General features: G+C 40.5%; 1 protein-coding gene across 1 annotated transcript in view; it reads left to right on the forward strand.

The window, feature by feature from the left end:
• LGR5 (leucine rich repeat containing G protein-coupled receptor 5) overlaps positions 1 to 27,274 on the forward strand; it is an 81,873-nt gene that overhangs the window by 31,317 nt on the left and 23,282 nt on the right. Inside the window, exons 3-7 of the mRNA XM_056847310.1 lie at positions 5,684 to 5,755; positions 6,921 to 6,992; positions 20,982 to 21,197; positions 23,162 to 23,233; positions 24,768 to 24,836. Coding sequence (XP_056703288.1) covers positions 5,684 to 5,755; positions 6,921 to 6,992; positions 20,982 to 21,197; positions 23,162 to 23,233; positions 24,768 to 24,836 — 501 coding nt within the window. The remainder of the gene's footprint in view (positions 1 to 5,683; positions 5,756 to 6,920; positions 6,993 to 20,981; positions 21,198 to 23,161; positions 23,234 to 24,767; positions 24,837 to 27,274) is intronic.

A 27,274-nucleotide genomic window follows, 5' to 3' on the forward strand; every position in this document is an offset into this window, starting at 1 on the left:
TAATCAAAACCAAAACCTGCTGCTTGGTTCTGCTCGTGTCAAGGACACTTGCATGCACATTTCAGAGCTCTGCGTCTTCTTGTTGTAATCACTGTTAATTACTGTTTCCTTAGTTTTAGTTTTTTTAGCATCCCTCAAGGCTAATTCTGAAACATAGAATCTTGTGTTGCTTACTTTTGTTCTATTTGGTGTTTTTCTGTTTTAAAAGAGGGGAAAGTATGCTGTTAAAACTAGTTAATCAAACACAGGATCACAAGTGGAATGCTGATTAGAAGTGATGATGGCCAGCAAGAAGTGGAAAGTACTCAGTGCATAAAAGACTAGGCTATAACAAAGTGACCATAGTAAACCCATTAGTTTGAAAAAAGAAGCTTTAAAATTCTCGCTTTTTACAACAATAGTAATGCAAGAAAGTGAAACACCACAAATATTCTGGGAAAGTTCACTGGGTAAACTATTGGGGCATGAGTTAGTTTCTTTTTTTGTGGTGCCACAGCCTGCAACCTTTAACAACTGGCAGACTAAAAAGCATTATAGATCGTGGGAAGTTACAATTCTGTTTATGCATGGTATCCTGGCATCACTCCTTCACGCACACATATGCACACGTTAGAAAAAGGAAAATAAAAGTCTCCTTTACTTAGAAGCGTCCCAGAACCGGTTGTGATAGTTATTCAAGGGAGAGATGGTCCCATGGTGATAGAGGCAAGAGATCAGAACTAAATCCTGTATTCAATTTGCTCACTGGAAGAGTTGATCATATCTGGAGAAGGGCCCAAACTTTTACTGCCTTAACACTGGAATGCAAAATGCCCAAGATAGTGAGGGCATCCTGATGAGGACCCTGGCTATTGACTGCAGTGTCAGGGCTCTGAATGCCAATTCAGCCTACTACTCTACACCGTCTCGCCAGCCAGTCTCCAACAACTGCCTATAATAGAGTAAATGGCATGAATTGTAGAACCTGCAGCCACTTGATTGTTTCTGCAGCTCTCAAGAAGAAAGCGAATTATGTTGCCGGAGCCAGTTAGGGCACCATTGAATAAGACATATCTCATTTCCTTTATAAGACAGAAAAAAAAATGTTCTTTTTCAAACGGAGTGGGCAAAGCTCCAAGCAATTTTTAGCACACTGCTATTACTCAATAACTGTACAGCAGGTGCCCTGAGTAGAATAAAGCACAGATAAATTCACTCTAGGTCTGAACTGGTTTCCCTCCCTCCTTTCTTTTTAAACAGAATGATTTTGGAATTAGTTTCAGATAACAAGCATTTTGCAGACCAAATGACAAAGCTACCTTAAAATGTAGTTCTGTCTTGATTACAGGTGCAGACCAATAAACTTAACTTCACACTACTTTAAAAAAGGAATATAATGTATGCCTCTTGCGTGAATTCAGATTTTATCTTTTTAATCTGTGAAAGAATGCTTTCTAAAACTACAATAATTCAGCGGTGAGAGGCAACAAAAAGAAACAGCACAAATGCAAAGAAGAAATGAATTATTTTTCAAAGTAGTAATGCCATCTTAAGACAACAGAAATATAATAAAAAGCAATATTAGAAGTGAGCTTAATTTCTTCTAAGTCACATCTGATAGAGGGCAACAACAAAAGAGCTTCCGCAGTTTCCCTACCCCTACCCTAACAGGAGCCATCCCCCATGCCATTGAGGGTTTTTAAAGATTTTCTTTTAAAATGAGCCATTGAATATTCTTATGTATAAAACATTATAACTGTGTCCGTCAGGATGTCTGAATTTCAAGCTTTCATTTTTTTAAACAGCAATTTTCTAACTCCTTCTGTTGATGAAATATAAGGGGAAAAGCCATATCCCTGCAATAAATTTCCTTTTAAAAGGAAATCTGGGAATTCAGAGAACCTGACACATTGTTATAATGATATAACAATATTTAATTGCCACTTTTTAGGGGAAAATGCTCCTCTGGTATTGGTGGTGGGAAATGGCCACAGCAGGTATCTGGGGCAGGGAAAATGGCACTGATGTGGATGAGTCCAGGAAGATCCACACTTTTCCTTCCAAATGGGTGAAACTCTGGCTTTGCAGCAAAATGGGTTTGGGAAAGATGACAGGAAAGATGGGGAAAACCAAAGAGGTACATGGAAACACCATGACAACCAAATGCTATTTTTAAATCATAGTCAAGTTACAAAAAGAGTCAATACATGATTCTTTAACAAAAAGACAGCATGGGCGCAGGACTAGCCTGGTGGTCTGTAATATGAATGTTATATTACTTATGTAACTAAAAATTATTAGGATGCCTACTCTTGCTCAATGTAAACAAACGGCAAGCATTGAATAATCATGAAGTTAATTCATACCTCACAAAATCGTAAAAATAAATAAATAAAACAAATTTGAGACCCATGTGAACAAAGAGGCCAGACATCCAGTTATGTAAGAAACACAAGCAAACATTCCATAACCTGGTCATAAATCAATAATATGCCCCCTCCAAGCATCTCTATTCAACTCTCAGCAAAGGGATGTATTTACCTATCTAATTTCAAATCAGTAATCAAGGTCTATCCAAAGTCCAGTATTTTCTTCTCTCCTACACTGATACTAACCCCATCAAATTCAAATGCAGAGATCAATGCAAAATTCTAATTATATTCAGGTCAATCCAGACCCCATTAGAAAACATTCACTGCAGAAATTTATTTTCAAATATAACTTTTTAGAGGCTGGACAAACACTGTATTTAAAAAGGCAGAATAAATATAGACTCACATTACACAAACACACACAAAACTGGGAGAAGAGCTGAATAAATATCTACTGTTATGTAAGGGACCATCAAAAAGTTTTTCCTGTGACACAGAGACTGATGGGAAGAAAAGATGGGATTACAAAAATATAAAAGTACATATGAAAGACCCACCATTTTAAAAAGTGTTTGCTGATTTCTCTAGAGAATTAGCAGTGTGCTTTCTTTTTGAGTGAGTAAGCCTTGTTTCCCAAATCTTTGCCCTATAAAATTTTAGGCAACCATGTTTTAAAAACACAGCATCCTAACTGCTGGTAGAAATTACCATGATTTTCTTTACAAACTCGGGTTGCCAATTCCAGGTTGGGAAATTCCTGGAGATATGGGGATAGAACCTGGAGAGGGCACATTTTGGGGAGTAGGGGGACCTCAGTGGGGTATAATGCCATAGAGTTTACCCTCCAAAGTAGCCATTTTCTCCAAGGGTAATGATCTATGTAGAGTGGAAACCAGTTGTATTTACAGGAGATCACCAAGCCCCAATAGGAGGTTGGCAACCCTGTTCCAAACAAAGTCAAATAATGCCTATCGATATTAATATCCCCAATCCATTCTCAAAAGCTTCTGTATTGCAAAATTGTACAAGACATCGAAATGCTAATTAGTACAAACAGAACTAGTCCAGTCCTTTCACCCATGGGTCAGCAGCTTGAGGCTCCTGGAACCTGGTAGGGAAGTTACCTGACCTATAGCTTCAAACTCAGGGCTAAACTACAGTGGGAACTCCATTTAAAATCACCATAGGGGGCCTGATTTGGCTTAGAAACATGGGGAGGGAAAGGTTTGCAGGGAACAGTATGTGTAATAGTAAAACGTTAGGCTACTTTAGAAGGTGGGAGGAGCCTTTGCATTGCCTCCCATTCCCTTCTCCATCTGGCCTTCCAGCAATGCTAGATGATAAATCAGCCTTTAAAGTGTGTGTTTGATTTTCCTGCTGAATGTAATCTGATTATATAAGGCTAACCCTATGCTTACTGACTTTGAAGTAAGTGTCAATGATCTTAGGGCCAAACCACTCAGAACACTGACAAATCCAGGATTGGATTTCTAATGCAGTTTTTATTGTGAAAATACAGCTTCAAGCAGGGAGTACCAGCCCTTGGAACAGGGGAGTGTTTTTTTTAACTGTTCACCCTGTGCTGTTTTTTTGACCTCAGATGGCCCTGCAACATTGGTGCTTGCCTCACAAAGGAAGCACACAAGCTGTTTTACATAGTCTGTACATAAACTGATCTTCAAGGACCATGCTTTGGATTGTCCTTTACCTTTTTGAAGAAACAAGGGTGGCCACAAAGGACGGGGCGTTCTCTTCTGTGAAAGAAAAACCAGTATTACTTAAACGACAAAGAATGTAGCAACACCATGATACTCGCCAGTCATGATACTCGCCAGCTTGACAGAGCTCCAGCATTAGCTGAACGTAGATGGAGTCAGTCAACAGATACAGCTATGGCAAACCTCCATGATGTTACTCTGTTCCTTCTCATAGATAAAGCTGGAAGATATGAACACACCATGTACCTTTACCAATGCTCACATGAGTCCCTGTGGTGCAATCAGCAAAAGCCTATAACTAGCTCATTGCAGAAGGGGAGTGTTGCATCCCAATATACCACAAACAACTAGATTTTTGGCAGACAGATGAACAGACACAGAGGGAAGAAAGATGAGCGTTCATAAAACATCATCCAGCTAGCTCCACAGCTCAATTGGGAGAGGACAAAGAGCTTATGACCTACCCCAAACACATGGTCAAGCCTTGCTAGGTGAATAATGCTTATATAAGAGAAATAAGCCTTTTGCAAAGTAAAGGAAGCCCTCATCTGGATGGCCCAGGCTAGCCTGATCTCATCAGATCTCAGAAGCTAAGCAGGGTCAGTCCTGGCTAGTACTTGGATGGGAATACCGGCGTTTCTATGCAGAGGAAGGCAATGGCAAACCACCTCTGTTAGTCTCTTTGAAAGCCCTACTGGGTTGCCATAAGTCATCTGTGACTTGAGGGCACTTTACACACACACACACAAGGTAGGAAAAAGATACTAAGAGCAACAGAAACCACAGTTGCATATTGACACAGGACACCCTTCTCATCTACCCAGAAGCTAGCTGCCTTTTAAGGAAATTGCTGTGTTTGGTCAGTTTTTACTCTGCTGCTTCTTTGATGTTTGTTTTAAAATTTTAGATGTTTATTGTTGTAACTGTATGGATATTTCTGTGATGTTAATAATAGCCAACTGGAGGTTCAATAAATTGAGAGAGGGGAGATATACATGTTTTAAATAAATAATTTTTGAAAAATATAAATTTGTGGAAGCATATGCACATATAAAATGGAGGAGAACGATGTAAGCCCCTTTGGATCCCCATTGAGGAGGAAGGCAGGTATAAATGAAGAAAGTAAATTAAAATTGGCAATTAAAAATGAACTTGGGAGTTCCAAACCTTAAGAGTTGCATTTTGAGACCAACAAACCTCTTAAGCAACCATGCAGTGTCTTGTAGTTGAATGAAGCTTGGCTATTTATGTATGTGCTTCCAGTGATTATAGTCACAACTGTTGAAATAAAGACAAAGTTATGAAAATGATACACAGCTAGTAGTTTGTCTATATTCTAGAGTTCTGTATTGTTTGCTACTGAACCAGAACAGGTTGAACAAGTAGATGTGCACCATGAACTGGATTTATTGAAGCAAATTCATTTGTCCAGCTGCTAGTAAATGCACTGTATAGTTAAAGGATGTTTTGCACAGAACATTAATGATGACAAAACAAGGCTCTCAAATAACCGCTTCTGGCCCTGGTGTTTCCAACATTGCCGTCTTGTACATTTTAACATCCAAATTAATTCCACATGAAAAGAAATCTATCTTTTTTTTTTAAACCCTGCAGCCGTCTAGCAGGAAATGGCTTGACACACATCCCCAAAGGAGCATTTGCTGGTCTTTTCAGTCTTAAAGTGCTGTAAGTAAACTGGTTATTGTTTGTGTCATTATTCTTGTGTTACTTCTTAAAACCTTCCAGAACCTAATTTTATTGCAACAGTCTATTCAAGTGAATTATTTGTTTTGATTTGTGAATAGGAAAAGGAAGATGTACATGTCTGTAAAAACATATTTGTTACATTGTACCAATAAAGCTCTAAACTTGACCCAATGAGTGATAATCTAAAAACAGTTTACTTATCCAGTGGCTTACACAATATCAAAGACAAAATTAATTTCTGCTAATTTTTTCTTTGGCTACAGAATGGCAGGTTTCAATTCTCAAAGTTCAGAGCCATTTCTAAAGATGATGGATAGCAGGAAACAATATTTGTTTCAAACTGTGTGGGTAGATGGAAGAAAAAAAATGAAGATATTAGTTACTCTTCTCATGGTGTAATTTGGCTTTCAGTATCTTTCATTTTATGTCAAGGTGGATGTAATCAATTCAGGATAAAGTAAGACCTTTTTAAATGAAGGAAATTTTTCTATCTTTTTTAGAGGAAGTATTTTTGTTTTCTTTTAAAACACTTTCCTACATACCAATCCCTACCAGCTTGGATGACTTTGTTTCATTTCTAGCAGTGGGTTGGATACAACTAACTTCTCGATGGGGACAATGGTTATGTTTTAGTTACAATATTGCAGTAGCAAAGCCTGTTTTTCAAAAACCAACTTTGAAAAAGGAAAAGCTATATCTTATATGCCTTAAATTGATAACCAAAATCCACTATGCATAAATACAGTCAGCAGCAACTGATAATGTAAGGATTTAAGAAAGAGTTATTGCCAAAACTACATTTTCGTTAATAAGTGCCATGAAATGCTCGACATCTTTTTGGAGAACTTGCTCTGCAGTTTTAGACCCATAAACAATATTACTTTAGGCTCCCCAAACATTTATTTCCTATATCTTTTCTGTACCAGTGTCTCATAACAGATGAATAAAATAGGAGTACAGTCTCTAAAAATGTATTTTTGAAACAGAGCCGCTTTCTAAGCAGCACTAGAATTTGGGGCCAAGAATTACTCTTATTGGACCTGACTCCCAACTTCTTTCTGTGGCTTTATAGAATTGTATACGATAAAAAGAAACTGAACTCTGAACATATGTTTTTGTTTATACACATTGTATACGTGTGCAGAATGCTACAGAATAACCTGCTACAGCAAGTTCCAGCTGAAGCTCTCCAGAACCTGCGCACTCTTCAGTCTCTGTAAGTATATTTATACTTTATGTGGCAGACTATGGTATATTATTAACATAGGGACAATGCAGACATATATTATTGTCTAAACAAGGCGCCATTACTAGTAGAAATGCACATTTCTATTAATTGTGATGTGGCATGCGATCATAATGCTTTTCAGAGATATTGCTCACTGCTTAGACAATAATTCAAAAAAGGGATTACTTTCTAAAGCATTCTGTTTCGTATAGAACTGATTCAGATGTACTAAAACCCTCTAGCGATATAATCCCACAAATAATAAATATGCAATTAATCCCCTCAAGCAAGCTATTTTGCTTTAAAACTGTCACAGTAGAACATAAAATAATCAGTGATTAATTGTTCCATTTGTTCTGAACAATGTTTCTCTTTTGGGTTTCAAAGATCCTATTGAAGCCTGTAAGATTGGGCCAATTGACATATGCCCATTTATGGAATCAGTTTAGAATTCTGACAGTGCAATCTTATGCTGGGATTGCTCTGCATGGGATTGCTCTGTGAATATCATAGTTTTCATTTTAAATTAAAGTCTGTCTCTACTCCTCATGATTGCAGAGATAAGCTTGAAAACTATGATGACCAAGCAAATACTTAAAAAGAAATGAGCAACAGTGAAACAAGTCAAATGGAACTCAAATGCATTCTATTTTCTGCTTTGGTTCCCAACTGCTCAAGCTGCATCTTTAGATGCATATTAGATTTACGGAAATTATAAGCCATATAACAAGGAATTCTCTGTTGTGCTGAGGGAGACTTGAAGTTTCAGCAGGGTTTCTAAATCCTGTGTTTCCATTTTTCATTCTTTGTTGCAAATGTCTTCCCAGAAGATAGGAAAGAAGAGGCTAAGAAAATAAAGGGTGAAAACTGAGGGGTTGTATTGTTCCTATAAAGGTTTGGTGTTTGGTGACAGCATTAAAATAAAAAGAGAATAAGAGTGGTCAGTAGGAACTTTAAACAGGTGTGTAGCAGACAGCAGATAGAACGATAAGAGCATGCACAGAAAATGTACTATCAGTTGAAAGAGGATCACTGGCAAATGTGACCTCTTTGAGAAAAAGAAAACCAGGATTCTTTTGTTTGTTCCAAATGGGTTGTTCCTCTCGGATAAAGGTGTTCAGAGATTCAGTTTCTTGTTTCATACAGCCTAGTAATTTTCTGTCCATAAGGTGACTCTTGTCTTGGCTTCTGATTTACATCGGAATTGCTTTGAAACTATTGAAAAACAGGAGACTTTACAAAAATGTAAGAATTGAAAAGTTTAAAGCCAGTTAAATGCATTTTACAAAATAAAAGCTTTCTTTAAGGTATAACAAGGCCTGGAAGTTAGTTAAGTGGAAGGTATTTGATTCTGAATATTGGTGGCCTTGCTCTGTTTTGCCCACATTTACTGATGGCTCACCAAGCTGATCCCATTGTTGCTCTGTAGGTTGTACAGAATTTTATGACTATGTCTATTCTTTCTCTAAAACAAGTAAATCCTAACTGTTCTTCTGTGAAAAGACATACTCTACTTCCAAGTGCAGAGTGAATTTAGAAGATAACCAAAGGACATTTGCCTTTTTACTCCTGTGCCCCCTTTTAATTCAGCTTTTTGATTTGGAGTTGTGATAGAGGACATGTTACTTTCAGCCACCTGGTGTTTATGTCCTACACAGTTTGTACATAATATCCATTTATATGCATTCACTTCTAAACTAATTTTAACTGAATTAGAAAGCCTGTAGCTGTTGACCTAATGCAGTGGGAATAAACGATCTGCTCATGCACTTCCAGCCCATTACTGAAGGGGGGGTAGACTATGGCAGCCGGAAAAGGTCAACCACACTGCCTCCTCAGAGGCTTCCCGGCTGCTGAAAAGAAATGTAAAACAATTTAAAAGGAAATAAAATTAAAATTCCCCCATTGCAGTCGACAGGGCTTAGCTACCAAAAAAGGTGGTGCAGCAATGCGGCTGCGAGAGGGGGCATTCCCATGGCGAGAGGGGTTGGAAAGCAGCCTAAAGGCAGCTCTGCCGTGGGAACGCCCCCCCCCCCCATGCCAGAACGGGCTCCCACTTCTGGGATTCCACTGCCAGCGTTGCAGCACCAGTGGTGGAGCCTTATATAATGACCCCAGTTGATCTGCAGTGCCTACATTGTCCCCAGATGTAGTGCCCTAATTGTCACAGGCCACATCCCGAAAGGGCTATTGTACTGCATTTGTGTGAATCCCTTGCATTCTATAAGCAGGATCAGACAGTGTCTCCAGTTAAAGGGACTAGGCAAGTAGGTGCTGTGAATAGACCTCTGCCTGCGACCCTGGAGAGCCGCTGCTGGTCTTAGTAGACAATACCGACTTTGATGGACCAAAGGTCTGATTCGGTATAAGGCAGCTTCATGTGTGTTCATGTGTGTGTATACCAGATGGGAATGCTTGCTTTGTTATGCCAGTTGGATATGCCATAACATGGTGGGCAGGGGGGCGGTTCACACAGGCAATGCACCTGTGGCCTAGAATGGAGCAAATGGGTGCAGCTGCTCTAGTCAGGCTTCCCAAGACTGTTTTACCTGCTACCATTATGTGATCCCTCTGCACAGTAGGTGAAAGAAGGCACCTTTCCCTTTGCTTTTTTTTTAGGCTCATGAAATCATACACTTGTTCACTTACTTGCTTCATTACTGTCGGACACACTGTTTACATTTGCTTATTTAAATTCAAATACTTGTTCAAGTTGAAACCACCCCTCATCTACAGAACTCATTAGGAGAGGCCTTAGGCAAGCCAGTGGCTGGGTTCATATTCTCAGCACCTTCTAGCTGGGGAAGTCAGCAGCACGGATTCATCCCCAGCAGGTGCTGACAGACCAACCTTGTTTCCTTTTTTGATTGAGTGACAAGTTTACTGGATCGTGGGAACACTGTTGATGTTGTTTACCTGGATTTCAGTAAAGCTTTTGAAGGGTTCCCCATGATTTTCTGATGGGTAAACTGGAGCACTGCAGACTAGACTCTAGAATAGTTAGGTGGATAGGGAACTGGTTGGAGAACCACACCAAAAGAGTAGTTGTCAATGGTATTTCATCTGATTGGAGGGAGGTGTCCAGTGAGGTGCCACCGGGCTTGGTTCTGGGCTGGGTGCTTTTAATAAATTATCTGGATGAGAGGTGGAGGGACTACTCATTACATTTTCAGATGACAATAAATTGGGAGGAGTAGTGAATACCCCAGAAGATATAGAATCCCATGAGATCTGAACACACTGGAAAAGTGGGTGGATGTGAACAAGATATAATTCAACATGAATAAGTGCGGAGTTCTACATATGGGTAACAAAAATGAGAAGCCTGCATACTGGATGGGGGGTACACTTCTGGGTAGCAGTATGTGTGAACAAGATCTTGGCATATGTGCGGACTGTAAGCCGAATATGAGTAGACAGTGTGATGCAGCGGCAAAAAAGGCTAATGTCATCTTGGGGTGTATCAACAGAGGCATAACATCCAAATCACAAGATGTCATAGTCCCACTGTACACTGCGTTGGTCAGGCCACAGCTGGAGTGCTGTGTGCAGTTCTGGAGGCCTCACTCCAAAAAAGATGTGGACAGAATGGAGCGGGTACAGAGGAGAGCGACGAGGATGATCAGGGGCCTGGAGACCAAGCCCTCCAAGGAAAGGCTGAGGGACCTGGGAATGTTCAGTCTAGAAAAGAGGAAGTAGAGGGGAACATGATTGCGCTCTTTGAGTGTTTGAAAGGCTGTCACTTAGAGGAGGGCAGGGAGCTGTTCCTGTTGGCAGCAGAGGATAGGACCCGCAATATCAGGTATAAATGATGGGTAGAAAGGTACCAGCTGGATATTAGGAAAACATTTTTAATAGTGAGAGTAGTTCAGCAGTGGAATCAGCTGCCTAAGGAGGTAGCAAACTCCCCCTCACTGGCAGTCTTCAGGCAGTGGCTGGACAAACACTTTTCAAGGATACCTTAAGCTGATTCTGCATTGAGCAGGGGGTTGGCCTAGGTGGCTTGCATGGCCCCTTCCAACTCTATGATTCTATGCCATTGCCTGCAGCAGCATGCCAGACTACTGGCAGGCTTGCAAACAGAAAGGATTACATGAAGTCACTTACTCTGTGATTGTAGGGAATGGCACTCCACCAGGCCTCATGAATTCTGCAACTATGGTGGTTAGTTTTTGATCCATTCCAGTTCTGTTGTGACATCGTAGCAACTGCCCCTAGGGCCACCGGTGCCTGGCTCCAGAGTGTGCACGTGGTACACCCTATCCCTCCTGCCCCAAGCGCTTCTTCCCCCAGCTCCATGCCTGAGGCAGCCTGCCAGGTGAAAGTCTACCCCATGACAGAAGCTACTGTAACTCAGGTGGGTAAGGTTAACTACCATCAGGACTCTAAAGGTCCTTAACAGACATAGCTGTATGAAACCTTCCTTGTGAGGAATGGATGGGGGCTTCAAAGTACCCTTCCCCCCCAGACTCTCTCTCTCTCTCTCTCTCTCTCTCTCTCTCTCTCTCTCTCACACACACACACACACACACACACACACACACACACATTGTTGTATCTGTTGTTTCCAAGGTACTGTACAATATAAAACATTAATAGAGCAACACAATTAAAACACAATTTTTAAAATGGTTAAAACTTTAACAAAACTTATGGACATAGGAGGAGCTTTGCCCAAGTAGATCAAAGAACAATAATGTTCCCACCCTGTTTCCCATTTGGGATGCCAGGCCTCCTGCTATAGACCTCCTGGCATCCTGACTCATGGCCACCAATGGAACTGGGGGGGGGGGTATGCACTAGCACACTTAGGTCACTTCCAGTAAAAACAGGAAGTGACATGTAGACACTCTAGCATTTTATAAAAACTGGGTCGTCGGCACACTGGTGTAATATCGGCATGCCAGGCCCTGCCCTCCAATTCTTCCCGGGGGTTGCCTACCCTATTTCCCACTATGGCCAAGCAGACACACACACCCCAGGCCTACAAGCTGGGCCAAAGCTTCCCCTATTGTTGTTCTGGCTTCGTATTCGGAGCTACACTGCCCCTGAACATGAAGGTTAATTTAGCCATAAGACTGAGCAGTTGCAGGTTAGGACTAAAAAAACACACCACCCCTGGCATGATTTGGTCCACTTCGAAAAGGGGACAAGCATTGGAAGCCTTGTTTGGGAGGTTACTCCCCAACACCAGAGCAACTTATGCAAAGACCCTAATCCTGCTGGATTCTGATCTTGTCTCGACAAATGATAGTGCCCTCTGTAGGACCTCATTGGCAGATCTTCAAGAGTAGAAGTTGTGCTTCATCTAAAAGCCTCTTCTAACTGCTTTTCTACACTAATTTGAAAGTGTACATTAGTGCAAATGTTGTAACTTGCCCACAGCATTTAGGATTTAAGGTTAGGGCTCCTGGGTCATCCCATCCTTTTGCTGACTATCCTGTAATCTTGTGCTCTAACCATGCAAGTCCATCAACTGATCCTCTGCAGCAGCCAGGCTCTTATTTTATGAGCTGTTTGAAGTTATGTCTTGTTTAAAAACCAAACCTGCATTACAGACCTTTTACATATGTATTTGTTTAGCTGCTCAAGCACACCTGCCTTGTAAATAACTATAGCATTATTCAGCCAGGAATGGGTGATGTATTGGACACATCCGGAAATCCTGTCATTAGGTATCAAAAACCATCAATGTGGAAAGCACTGACCCACTTACGGTTTTTGTTTCTGCTGCTTTGTCCACTCCCCTGTTTGTAAGGTGAGGGAAAACTGTTTTCCACTTGATGAAGCAGGCTAAAGATTTTGAAAACTCCAACCACGGTGTTCTTGATAGTCTTGAAACTGATACAAAGTTAGAACACAGAAGGGAGCTGCTCTCCTGCAATATTTTCTACCTGGTACGTGGTAGATCTTTTCCCCCCCTATGGGCTGTTTTACATTAGTGCAGATTTCCTATATAAACTTTAAAACTGTTAAACAACAATCATGAAAGTCGGAAGAAAGGTAACAAACTTCCCCCTCCCCATTCCCTTTCCGCTGTTTAAAAACGGCAGCCGGATTCTCTAGAAATACTTAGGAAAGCTAAATATAATTTCTGCTTGAAGACTTTTAGCTTTCAGCCATCACCTCCTTTTTAAACCCTCTTTACTTCTTCTCAAATCCTGCATTTGTATATTCCTTGAGGTGAATGTATGTCATGGCTAGGTCCCAGAAAATACTTCATAACTACATAAGGAATCAGTGTTTTATTCCTAGATATGGCAGCCAGTCATTTTGCTGTATTTCCATTATAACTCTTCTGGTACGCTTTCCACACAAACTGCAAAACATATGGTCAGAACATGCACAATACGTTATTAAAAACGACATTGGATTACATTCCTTATGCTTCATGAATTTTGCTTGAAAGATCTGGACATTTTAAGCGAACTAGTTCACGATCAATTTCATGTTATATTCTTTTTATAAGGTATCTCTAGGAGAAAATAAAATATTCTTGTATTCCTAAATTGGCCCTCTTCTGAGCATAATAGCTACTTTTAAACTTCCCACATGTTAGCCATATATTTTGAATTATAAATAAGGTATTGTTTATGAGCTAATGGGTTTAGCGTAGAAAGTGCCAAAACTTTGATCAACACAAGTAAAACAACTGGATGAAAACTTAAGGTTTCATGGCATGTTTTATCCATCAGCATACATTATTTACATTGTGACAGGAAGCACGATCACTAATGAAATGTTTTATTATCTGCAAGTAGAAAAATAGTACTTAAGAAAAAAGGAAAAGATTAGATAACAGAGGAACATTTGTGGCGGTAAGTTTTAAGAGTACTTTGTGAACTCTTTAACTGGGTTATATATTCTGTAATACTTGCCACAGTTTGGCATGTTAAAAATTAACTTTGTTGGATCTGAATCAAAAATTAAAATGGTTACTTCTGTATTGAAATGTACTACATTTTTATTATACACCTGCATATATATTGTAACATTTAAAGGTTAAAGTTTCGTACACGGGCTTAAACTTTTTTGGGGGGAAATGGTTTCAAAATGCAAATTATTGCTGTCAACAGCCTTATAATCTGTGAAAGAGGAATTTATGAGCTAGAACATGCAGATGTCTGCGCAGATCAAATTTTGCTCTCAATAGCAGTTCTATCAGTGGTAGATCGGCTGTTTAAATTATCAGAAAAGTTTATCTTGGGCCCATTATGTTTAAATTATCAGAAAGGTTTCTCTTGGGCCCGATATTCAGGAAGGTCACTGTCCTGATGGGATAAACTGAGCCCAGCACCACGGGAGCCTGTTCAGCTCTGACTCGCCTTAGAGCAGGTGTGAAAGGAGACAGCGGTTGTCCCATTGCCTCTGCTGCAGGGGCCACTTGGCTGGACCTGGCTGGCAGCGCTGTTGAAGGAAACTCTACCATCACCGCCTCCCAGAGCACCCTCTGTTAGATCCAAGCCGAGTGGGCCTCTCCTGTGGTGAAGGTGACGGGCATTTCATCCATTGCCTGTGCTACAAGTTCTGATGGTTTGCAACCAGCTGGTGATGATGCAGCCTGGAGGCATCAGTTTGCCTGTTGCAACCTCAGCAGGAGCCACTCAGCTTAGATGTAGCTGCTGGTGCTGCAAAAAGAGACTGCAGGCCCCTCTTCTTGTGGCACTGCCAACTGCATCAAGGCCACCTGTGGTGGACGCAGCAAGCATGTCATCTTGGGTTGCCAACCTCCAGGTACTAGCTGGAGATCTCCTGCTATTACAACTGATCTCCAGCCAATAGAGATCAGTTCACCTGGAGAAAATAGCTGCTTTGGCAATTGGACTCTGTGGCATTGAAGTCCCTCTCCAAACACTACCCTCCTCAGGCTCTGGCCCAAAAACCTCCAGTGGTGAAGAGGGACCTGGCAACCCTAATGTCACCCATCTCCTGCAGTGCAGGAGCTGCTCAGCTCAGACCTGGCTGATGGCAGTCGACAAGGGCGTGTTGGGTGGGCCTGCACCTGTTGCTGCTTGCTCCTGTTCCATTTCCGTGGCCTAATCCATGCCTGGTTGCTGTTAAGAGCTGCAACAGTCCTGTGAATGTGTCCCTAAGTCAGGCCACCACCTTTCTTCTTACCAAAAAGTTTAAAATCGGTGAAGAATTCAGATATCAACTTCAGTACAACCCAATGTAACCATTTCAGCTAGACAAGGGATCTTTCAACATGTGTGTTTTTTGTTAGCTGCAAAATACAGCCGTTTTTGTAATTTATTATTTTTTATTTGTGAGTTTAGAAGCTGAGTTTTCTTGGTGCATACAAAATTTTGAGTTCCTTGGTACAAAGTATGTCTGTTCCTCCTGCCCTGGTATTTACACCGGCTGATACCTAATGTCCTATAATCCTGACTGCTGTAAGCTGCAGCCTTGGAGTTAGAAAAGCTCAAAATCTAGGTCATGTATATGCAAGGATGTTAACCCTGCTAAGAAAGAAAAATGAATTGATTAAAGCTTTTCCCCTCTTTAATCAGTGTAGCTGTCAAGCTAGTACAATTCTTTCGTCCTTTGCTTAGACAGAAACATCACACCAACAAGAATTTTTTTTCTGAGTAAATGGAAAGCCACATCGTCCATTTTTCATTCAAATTATATTTTACTTAAGAAAAACAGTACAAAGTATGTTGCTGCTTGCAGGAAGGAGAGGCTCAACATGGGTTATTCTAAACATTTCCAGCTTCTCCCATTTGTTGACAGACCTTGTGAGCTATTTTGGAAGCTGTGTCCCTGCTTTCTGCCATGTTAGTTATTATACTGAAAATTTAATTGTAAAAGGGCTTTGACACTGAACTTTATAAATTTGTTCCAACTGACCTTGTCTCGGTTATTTGCCAGCCTGGCATGAAGCCATAGAAATTGTTATTTGTTCTCGTGCAGTAGGTAGAAACACTGTGGACAAGGAGATAGAATGGACCTGACAATTTACGTGACTGTAAACGAAGAAGCAGCTTTAAATAAAAAGATTAGCAAGCCTGCTCTCAAATAACTTGCTGCTTTACATCTGTTTGCATGGGGTTTTTTTTCATTCTTTGAAAACAAATATTAAGCACATTTGAAAAATCACCATTCCTTTCTTCTAACCTAACAGGTCTGCAAAAAGTTTTCAGAGCCATTATATTAAATCTGTAACTTTTTTGCCAGTGGGCATTTTACTATGCTCCCTTCTAAATCATAACATTTGTTTTCAGTTCCCTCCCCTACTTCTACTTTTTTTCCATTTAATTCCTGATCTGAGGAAGAGCTGTAAGCAATTTGACAGCTGTTCAACTGCCTTGTGATTGTTAGTTGGTCCTAGGGTTATCAATTTCCTGATATCAGTTCCCCTAGAGGAAATGGCAGCTTCAGAGGGTGAACTCTATGGCATCCCATCTCCACTGAGTTCCTTACCCTCCCCAAACTCTGCATTCCCTAAGTACTGTCCCCAGATGTCCAGGAATTTCTCAAGCTGGTGTTGGCAACCCCAGTTGGTCCTAATGAAAGTATCATGGTCCTGTTTAGCTTATATTTTTTGTGCTACCATTCTTTAGGCCAAACTTAATGTTCTGGGAATGCCATGAACAATCTACTAATTTATTGTTTTTTTAAAAAAATCATTAGCAGCCAGACGAGCTGATCATTTGTTTGAGAAAAAGACATAGTTCAATTTTTCTGATCCAAATTTCTCCTTCTCAGGCTGCTATGTGCTCTGTGTGGAATAGAGTGATACACAGGATTATATATATCAGGAAATTAGCACGGTTCTCCCAACTGCAGTTAGTAAGAAGACGATAAAGGACAGGAAATCAGTCACAGGTCTCTTAATATGACATGTAGTTTAGCACCTAGCTACTGCTAGTCCACAAGCAAATGCTAAATACTAAAAAAAATTAAAAGAACCAAAATTATCCCCAGTAGTAAGGTGAACTGAACCAAAATTATCCCCAGTAGTAAGGTGAACTGTGTGATCTTAGAGTAATTCAGGATACCTTGATGAACACCCAGAGAAGTCCTGATCTTAGGGGAAAGTTTTTTTTGCTATGAATGGAGCAATAAACTCCTCAGATTTTATGCAGAGAGGAGATGAGTTTTCCTTTAGGGAAACAAATGGGCAGATGACCATTTGTCCACCTGCCAGGAAGGGGCAAGATAGATGGCTATTTGGATATACTGAGTTGGACTATAAAAGGTTGAGGACACACACCTTAATTTGATAGGAGGTGCAAAGAAGCACATGTGGGGACTGAAACCCAATTTCAAAATAGGTCAAAGTGAAACTCTCTGAGCTCAGAGATTAAGGGTTGAATCATCTGACATACTGGGAGAAAGAATGCAAATGAAGAACCAGGGATGGGGGAGAAATGCAGTGAAGGCCGCCCTGACGAGCCTCTATTATCAGGGTTCCAGCGGGCTTGTGTCCATTCCCTGGAAGGAGATGCCACAGTAATACTAATGACTGTACAACTTAGTCTCATGTTTTTATTTCTTTTCTTAGTTCTGTAACATCCTGTAGTGTCTTAATATAGTGTTTTCCAGTGCTCTTGTACTATATGAAGTGAGATTGCATATAAAGATTTTTTCCCCTCCTTTTAAATATTTCAGACAGTGATCAAAAGGTTTCACCAGGTGCCTGACTGCTTGTCCATTCATGAGACCAGAAACTCCTGACTTGGCTACAGACAGCTAGCCAGGGAGGAGGGGGTGTGAAGCAGTTCACACACACACACACATAGCCTCTATTTGTACATAAGGCCATCGATAGTGAAAGAAAGGGGCAGAGCTTGAGTGGTGGCAGCTACCAAAATAGGCAAGAAAAGGGGAGGCAAGCAGGGCAGACCCTCTCACATATGTGCAACTGTTCACATTACCTTTTAAATACTCTCAATCAAAGAGAGGATGGGTGGAGGATTAGGTTATTACAAACATCTTGGTGATGCTTCCATTATCCCCATATATGGACTTGATTGTTCAAGGGGCAATTATTATCACACATTGTCACAATTATTATCGCATGGTCTTTGACCATAATAAATTATTCTGTTCTACCACACAAGTTTTGCTTTTCTCAGATATTGTGGTCTACTTCTTTTACAAAATACCATGTAATAAATCACACCACTGATACCAGCCATGTTATGAATTACAAAGCCAGCATTATCTTTACATTCACGAAGCAGCACCTGGCACCCCTAGACACTTTGGATTTGGGAAAGGGGCAGAAATGCTCTGAACACCCCCCCCCCCAACTGTATGGTAATACCATAGCATTTTGATGAAATTGCTGGTGCACTGACATCGCATTCAGTTGTTCACAAAGAAGTGATATCAGTGTGTCACACAATGTTATTTCCACCCCCTTCTTTTCTCTCACTGGCCTTGGACACAAGGGAGTATGGGAGGGCTGAAATGCTGGAGAGATTGCCCGCCCAGAGGAGGCAAATGGGAAAGCTAGTCACTCTGCACACAGAGTACAGCACAACTGTGGTTTAGATGCAAAAGCAGTAGAACTAGGAGCAAGAAAGGCAACAAGATAGGTGCACTCTGTGCCACTCCCCCAGTTTCCAAACCACCAAAGTATCAGTGGGCTGAATAGCACTGAGGAGTTAACAGCAACTATGAAATCACCTTGTGCATTAACAAAAAGGCTGCATGCATTCAGGCCTTTTGTGGTTTGGCTGTCAGCCTGCATTGTTTTGTGAAAGTACAGTGGTGACAACTGCACCCACGGCATTGTGAAGAGATCAGAACAAAACATGAAGGAACATTATATTGCTTAGCCGGACTCCTATTTTGCTGGATCTGAGATCAGTATTTAATTAAAAGCTCTTTCCTGGCTTTAAATTCACCTTGGGAGGAGCACTGATTCAAGATAAAAGAAGGCAATTACTGTCTAAAAAGGCCTCATAATTTCAATTTTGGCTGCTTCCACATGGAGGTTTTTCTTGGGTTTGGCTTCCAAACTGGAGCAAAGGGGTGGGAGGGGGGGGAGCATCCACACAAAGTCATGCTCTAATTGAGATCTAACCATCCTTTTCTTGTCCTCAGTATGCTTTTTCCCAAATCTGCTTTACTCTTGACGTTTTTGGAAAGAACACACAGTCCAAGTGTGTTATCAAGCCATCTGGATGGAAAGGTGTTGATTTTCTTGCCCTGCAAGGATCCTATCTACAACGGTGCCATTTTCTACCATCAGCCATCATGGTTGTAATTTTCCCCGCCATGCTGCCAGATGGCTTTTAGGGTTAAAAAAAAAAAAGCACGGGTAATTGCTATAACACTGTACAATATAATACTGTAGCAATCATCAATTTTTTAAAAAGTCCTTCAACAACCCTCCTGTGTCCTGGCAGAAAAACAGTGCAGGGAAAATAACAGTCAGAGGGCATGCACAGAAAACTCTCATGTGGAAGCTCCACTGCCGGTGTTCATGCGCCTGCATTTATACTGGCAATAATAACATGGAGGATCCTCAGTGAGTGGAAGCAGCTTTTCATTTGGAAAACAGACAAGGACAATGATCCAGCCCCACACAGAGAACAGGCTTGATCATCCCCTTAATTTTCAATAAAATTTCATGAATTGATTTGATGTTAAGAATGGCAGGTCATATTTTTTTTAGTCTTTTGTTTGGATTGCTCTTTTGGAAAAGATTGGGCCCCCAAATTTCAAAATTTGGCCATCCCTGCTCAAGCCAACTTTATTGTGTAGATTAGCATGTGAGTGGTGGTTTGTTGAATGTCACACAGCAAGGTCTGCTTTCTATGTACATTTTTGTACTTGTAAGTCTACTCTAGAACTATACCTGTATTCTTTTATTTTAACATAAGGGGCCAGCAGCCAGCCTTGAGATATGAAACTCGATTTTCTCATATCCACACCTAAAATTATATACATCTTCATTATATTTATATCACTTTATAGTGTTATTAATGTAATCATTTTATTTATATAGTGTCATAATAAACATAGCACTTTACATACAAGCCAAAAATGGCCTTCCATTAAGGAGCTTACAGTCTGACATCTGATAGAGAAGAGCAAAGGGAGAGAAAAAAGGGATTGGGAGAAGCCAGGGTAACAAAGCAAACAGCGACATGTATTTGGAGATACAGATTAGGGGTCTCAAGCAAGGGTTTCAGGACAATTTCTAGTATTTCTGTGCTATTCTTTAACACATTGTATGTACAACCCTGTTCTGTGATTCTAAAACATCTATAAAACATCTGAGGAACCACTCTAACTGTTAGAAAATTCTTCCTAATGTTTCCGTCTAGACATTAGGAAGCATTTTCCTAACAGAGCGGTTCCTCAGTGGAACAGGCTTCCTTGGGAGGTGGCAAGCTCTCCATCCCTGGAGGTTTTTAAGAAGAGGTTAGATGGCCATCTGTCAGCAATGCTGATTCTGTAGCCTTAAGCAGATGATGAGAGGGAATGCATCTTGATCATCTTCTGGGCTTGTAGTGGGGGTCACTGGGGGTGTGGAAGGGGAGGGTATTGTAAATTTCCTGCATTGTGCAGGGGGTTGGACTAGATGACCCTGGTAGTACCTTCCAACTCTATGATTCTATGATGTTTTCGTTAAAAGACTGGATCACACATTGCGAGTGCAGAATAAAGTTGTGGTTTGCTAGTATGAATGAGCTACTAGATAGCAGATACCACTGATAAAAATTTCCTAGCACAAGATAGTATTTTATTAAGATTCACTACAGTTTTATCTTACCTTTCCTCCATTAAACTCGTGGCCTCTTTCCCTGTTTTGTAACTAATGGTGACCAGAATATGCGCCCCAAAACAATATCATATAAAGAAGAAGATTCAAGAAAGTACACAACATTTAAAAAATCAAAATAAGATGTGATGACTTAATAATGCAGAACATTTCCCATGTTTTCCTGTTTAATCAGTTTATTTGCATTTTCTAATTAAAAAAAAATCTAAATCCTACATTTCTGTTTCTCTTAGACGTCTGGATGCTAACCACATCAGCTTTGTGCCTCCCAACTGTTTCAGCGGCTTGGTTTCACTCAGACACCTGTGGCTGGATGACAACTCTTTGACAGATATTCCAGTGCAAGCTTTCAGGAATTTGCCAGCGCTTCAGGCAATGACCCTGGCACTGAACAAAATACACCACATCCCAGATTATGCTTTTGGAACTCTCTCCAGTTTAGTAGTTTTGTAAGTTTTTTTTTAAATTGCATTTTAGTGCATAACATCATAGTTAATTGACTCTTTCCAAAACTTTGGCCTGTTGGCATCTTGAATTAATTTGTTTCAGTGTCTAATATAAACCCAGAGAATGTATTTTTAGGAGGAACAAACAAAAATGTAAATCCAAAATACACCTAATTAACAGCATTTTGGGAGGAGGTTGGGACAGTATGCATTAATGCTTTCCTTTTATTCTTGCATTTTTAAATGTCAGTGTAACTTCTCTCACTTATGTGGTGGAAAGTGCCGTCACGTCACAGCTGATTTATGGAGACCTCATAGGGTTTTCAGGGCAAGAGATGTTCAGAGATGGTTTGCCATTACCTGCCTCAGTTTGGGCTGAGAGAGTTCTGAGAGAATTGTGAATGGTCCAAGGTCACCCAGCAGGCTTCATGTGGAGGAGTGGGGAATCAAACCCAGATATCCAGATTAGAGTCTGCCACTCTTAACCACACTGGCTCTCTCTCTGTGTGTGTTACTTGCTTATACAGAATCTGTATCAGCAAATAAATGAAACATTGTGGATTGTCACATGACTGGATTACTTCAATGCAATCCATTGCAGACTATCCAAACTATCTTTCACCACCTATAGAAGCACAGAATGGAGCACTGCAAATTTAAAGAAGGTATCTGAAGAAGTGAACTGTGGCTCACGAAAGCTCATACCCTGCCAGAAAATATTTTTGTTAGTCTTTAAGGTGCTACTGGACTCTTGCTCTTTTCTACTACTGCAGACAGACTAACATGGCTACCCACTGTGAATCATATTCATTATACAGACATCTGTATGTATACTCAGATTTGTGTGGTTTTAGATTGTGCGGTTTGTGCTTATATGTATTGGATTCTGCATACACAAGCTCCTATGGAAATGTGATGGAACACATGAAGCTGACCATTGGTCAATCAAAGAGAGTATTGTGTGCTCTGACTGGCAGAAACTCTCAAGGGTCTCAGTCAAAAGTCTTTCAAGTCATCTCTGATCCTTTGCCTGAAACCCTTGAGAGGTGCTGCCAGTCACAGCAGACAGTACTGTCCTCTGGAAATACTGGGGATTTAACCTGGGACCTTCTGTATGCCAAGCAGATGCTCCACCACTGAGGCACCCTAACCATCAGATTGTCTGGTATGCCGTTATTGAGCATGCAGGTTTGCCACAATCACAATAGGTATTCTTTGACCGGCAGGTTGCTACAATCCAGGCTACCCTTATCCAACTGACAGGTATCTTTTCTTAAGGTACTTTCTGCATTTGTGATTGAACTCTGCAGCTGTAGAGCATGGCTGGAATTTCAGGAAACTGGCCTATGTGTACATTATTTAAGCACCTGGGGAGCTTTGCTTGTCCTCAGTTTTTTTGTGACTGCCAGCCTCCTAAGAAAGATGCACACTGTATGCTTTCTCCGTGACCTGGATGGCCCAGGATAGCCCAATTTCATCACATCTCAGAAGCTAAGCAGGATCAGCCCTGGTTAGTGTTTGAATGAGCGACCACCAAGGAAGTCTCGGATTGCTACACAGAGCCAGACAATGCTTGTCTCCTGCATCAAAAATCCTACGGGGTTGCCATAAGTCAGCTGCAACTTGACAGCACTTTCCACCACTACCATATTCTTTCTATTCCGTAGTGTCCCTTTTTACCAATTAGAAACAATAGTTATTTTCTTACGTGGACAGCAAATGTTGCCAATCTCTTGTTTTCAAAAAGATCTGAAATGTAACTAATCTAAACTAAATCTAAAATGTTCTAATCTTTTTTGATGTTGGCCTTCCTTTGCAGTTTATTCTGTATAATTACTAATTCAGCAGATTATACATGTCTGCCTAAAAAAATAAATGTTTTTAGATTTAGCCATCAAAATATTGTCCTGAGGTCCACTCTTGAGCAGCAAATTTTCCTGATTTGTGTTCTTAATGTCCCACTGCAGACATCTCCATAACAATAGAATCTACTCCCTGGGAAAGAAATGCTTTGATGGTCTCCACAGCCTAGAGACTTTGTGAGTTGACCTTTTATTTGTTGTGCTTTATTTTCATTGTTTTCACTAACATTCTGCAAAAAGCCTAAAAGCCAAACATGCTTTTGAGATTACTAAAGGCTCAGGGTAATCATTCCTGATGACTACATGAAAATAGAGTATAACCCAAATTATAATATTGTTGTTTTTGTAGGCAGTGAAGTACAACAGTGGTATTTCAAGAATATAGCTAATATTATGAATAATAAATTCTTGTCATTCTTAAGTTATTGATCTTGGAGACAACTTTTTCCTGGATAAAGCTGTCTGTTCATATTTGCTTCTATAGATTTTAATGCAAATTACTTTAAATTGCGTTGGATGATAGTGCCTACATCAGTGGCTTGGTTTTGCTAATTGATTTCTTATGAAAAGCATCACTGCAAATGTTTTCTGTAAGAGTCATTTGAAAAGTATGACATTAATTGTTGGGACTCCTCTTGCTAAAGGTAAAGAATTAGGTAAAATTAGGCAGCTAAAAATTAGGTAAAATTAGGCAGCTGAATTTGGTAAAATTAGGCAGGTAAAATTAGGCAACTGAATTAGGTAAAATTACCAGGTGGGGGTGAAACTTGATAAACAAAGTCCCATCCCAAATAATTTCCCTCCAGTCACAGATTCTCTCTGAGGGTTAATTCAGTTCTTCCCAAAATAAACAGAGACAAATGGGAGACCTTTGAGAATGGGTTGGGGCATCTAATCTCCAGATGTATGGTGGCTGCCACCGCCAGGCCTAGTTGTGCAGTGGCCACCACTGATGAGCTAGGCCCAACTGTGCATTGGCCGCTTTTGCTGGGCCACATCCAGTTAAGTGGGTAGCGAGTCTTCAGTGATTACTGCCAGGCTTATGCCAGGTGAGTCCTCCTCCATCAGGGGTCATTACAGGAGTGGGGACAAGACCCTTTCCAGGACTGTTTTGGCCTCCAAGTCTACCCCTGCTCCCCCCGCCCAACTTTGCTTTACAGAAACCAAGGCTTGGAAGGCTCAGTAATATTGTTGTGGTTGCCTAGTAAACTGCAAAAACAGAGCTCTTAAAGGTACAGTCATTGTTTCTATTATTCTGGGAGTTTTAATCCCCCTATGTGAATGTGTGTATAGAGGGGGGAATTTCTCTACTAATCTGAAGGTTTGCAGAAAAATCTAAAATTTAATACATATATTCTGCAAACCTGGGACTTCCTTCAGGTTGGTAGAGAAATCCCCCATCTGTAGTTTATTTTGCTTATCTCTTAATCCACACTCGGTGGCCCCATTCAGAATTATATATATTGATGATTGCAGAAAGCTGCATTGGTCCAAAGAAAAGTTAAAAACAGAAGCCACATAATACCTTTTCTTAGGACTAATCAAAAAGTGAAGATGATAATGAATAAATACTTTATGCCTCTGAAGGTATCTTAGTTTATAGGCCTGTAAATGCTATGCAGGTAGGATACAGCTATACACAAATACTACAATAAGAATGCAATAAATTGTATGTCTAACCTAACTACTATGTTGTTGTTTTTTTATCTAGAGATTTAAATTACAACAATCTGGATGAATTCCCAACCTCTGTCAGAGCACTCAGAAGCCTGAAAGAACTGTAAGTACAAACTTTCAAGCTGTTAAGACTCCCTTTGTCTGGTCTTCAGATTTCTTTATTTCAGTGATGACGTCTTTCGGGATAACCGAATGCCTTGTAAATATTGGAAACAGCAAGTCCTTCGTAGCAGGCTAGGAAAAAGAAAATTAATTCTGGCTCTGCAGCTACAGTTGTACTCTTTGCTTCCTAACTTAGGGTCAAACTACATGTGATGCTGAAGTGTCTCATTTGGAAGTCCAGATGTGAGATTAACAATGCAACCCTCAGCAGTGGTACACTCTGCTAAATCCACTGAAATCAATGGTTTTTAAAGGATATGACTCTGCTTAGGATTGCACTGTTGGTCTTTTAAAGCAACCGTAGGGGATCAAGTTTGGATCAGAAACATGACACCGGAGAGATTAATTTTTCACTTCTTCACATGCTGCTTCTTGGACCCAAAATGCATCTCCCAAACGGATATTAGCCTTGGGGGGCGGGACGACAGGCATAATTACGGTGTCTGCCTTTTTTCCTTCTGCCAGAGCTTACAGCCACCCAGAGAAATAGCATAGAGTTTAGGGCCACCATCCATTGGTTTTTAGAACCAAAATACATTACTAGGAATTCCAGTCACAGAACTCAAGTGTCACATGTTTGGTGTTGCTATAAATAAAAATGAGCAGGAACTTCACCTCATGGCAAAAAGGCAACAAATTTTCAGCACTGCAAGAGGAAAGGAAGAATGGAGAAATAAACATTGTTGTATTATTATTGTCTGTGTCTTTCTGTGGATGAAACTGGGGAGGATGGGAGCATGTAGTCAAGGCAGGCTTTGGGAGATTGATGTGTGGCTGTTCTGAGACTGAGAGCAAAAAGCAGTACTGAAAAGGATGGCTTGCATGGACATACTTGCATCTAGTGATGTTGCACTTTTTTACAATAAAAAAGCCTAATTTTAAGGTTGTTTCCAGATATTTGTTTTATGAGCCCTGGAAGGACTATGGTTCTTGGAATTCCATATTGGGTTTTTTTTTACTGTATTGCAGGATGTCTATGGAATTGTCACAGTAGTATTGCCATAAAAATGTGTACCATCAAAACATTGAGGCAGTGTACAAAGAACAGTTTTAAAGCATGTTACAATCTGTATATAGCATATACATAATGTCAATTTGTACAAGCAATGGGTAATTCTTATCTTAAACACATATGTGGCTCAACATGTGATTTAAACCTCACATTTATCCAGGTTCTTTATTTGGTTTAGTTTTAAAATGAACACACATTGCTGCTTCTTGCAAACAGCGCTACTGAGTTCTGATGTATATTCATTTATTAGCTAATTACTTTTGTTAACATTAATATCTGTTATTCTAGTAACAGGTTGCCCTGACCTTGATGGCCCAGGCTAGCCTGATCTCGTCAGATCTCAGAAGCTAAGCAGGGTCAGCCCTGGTTAGTATTTGGATGGGAGACCACCAAGGAAGTCCAGGGTTGCTGTGCAGAGGAAGGCACTGGCAAACCACCTCTGTTAGTCTCTTGCCATGAAAACCCCAAAAAAGGGGTCGCCATTAGTCAGCTGCGACTTGACGGCACTTTACACACACACAGTAATAGGTTACCTGGTTTAGAGAGTGAGTTGAGATTTGGTTATAAGGAGGGAAAGAGTCTGAAGATAATTTCACTGCCAGGGTACCTTTCTACTCCACAGAGTTAACAGGTCTTGGCACTGAACGGATGATTCCTGATATGTCTGTCTTTCCACTGTGTTTCCCACAACCAGCATCTCTTTGACTGAGCTACTTCTTTTCTTTCTATGACTGAGTATTTTCATATTATTTCTGGTGCTCTGAAAATTACATAGCCTCTGTGTGACTGACTGTGTGAGAAAGAATGACATTTGTTTGCTATTTTTACAAGTGTATGAGACAATGTTGCTATATTTAGCTAATCTTTTAGGGTTTGCCCTTGTTTCCTTGTCCCTTTCATATTAATTTTAAATCTTAGTTGTGGTAAAGGTAAAGCTAGCCCCCTGTGCAAGCACTGGGTCATTACTGACCCATGGGGTGATATCACATCACAACATTTACTAGGCAGACTGTGTTTACAGGGTGGTTTGCCATTGCCTTCCCCAGTTATCTACACTTTACCACCAGCAAGCTGGGTCCTCATTCTGTTTAATTTTGTACTCTGTGCCTCTTTTAGTGTCATGATCTTGTGTGAGAGTATGGTTATCTTCAGTGCACACAAATGCAGACTTCTTGTATTACTCATTGCAGTTTACACAAAGTACACTGTGTCGCTAAGCACTAGTACTCCAGCCTTTTGTTTCCTCTAAACAATCGCATTTACAGTATGAATAGCCCAAACTGCTGTTCCATTTCTGCCATACTTTTCCCGCCTTTCCTGAGATGGCAACTGTGACCCTCTGCTCTGTCTGTTGCTGCTGCCTATCT

This window comes from Euleptes europaea, chromosome 3 (assembly GCF_029931775.1).
Source record: "Euleptes europaea isolate rEulEur1 chromosome 3, rEulEur1.hap1, whole genome shotgun sequence".
NCBI classification, from domain to species: domain Eukaryota; kingdom Metazoa; phylum Chordata; class Lepidosauria; order Squamata; family Sphaerodactylidae; genus Euleptes; species Euleptes europaea.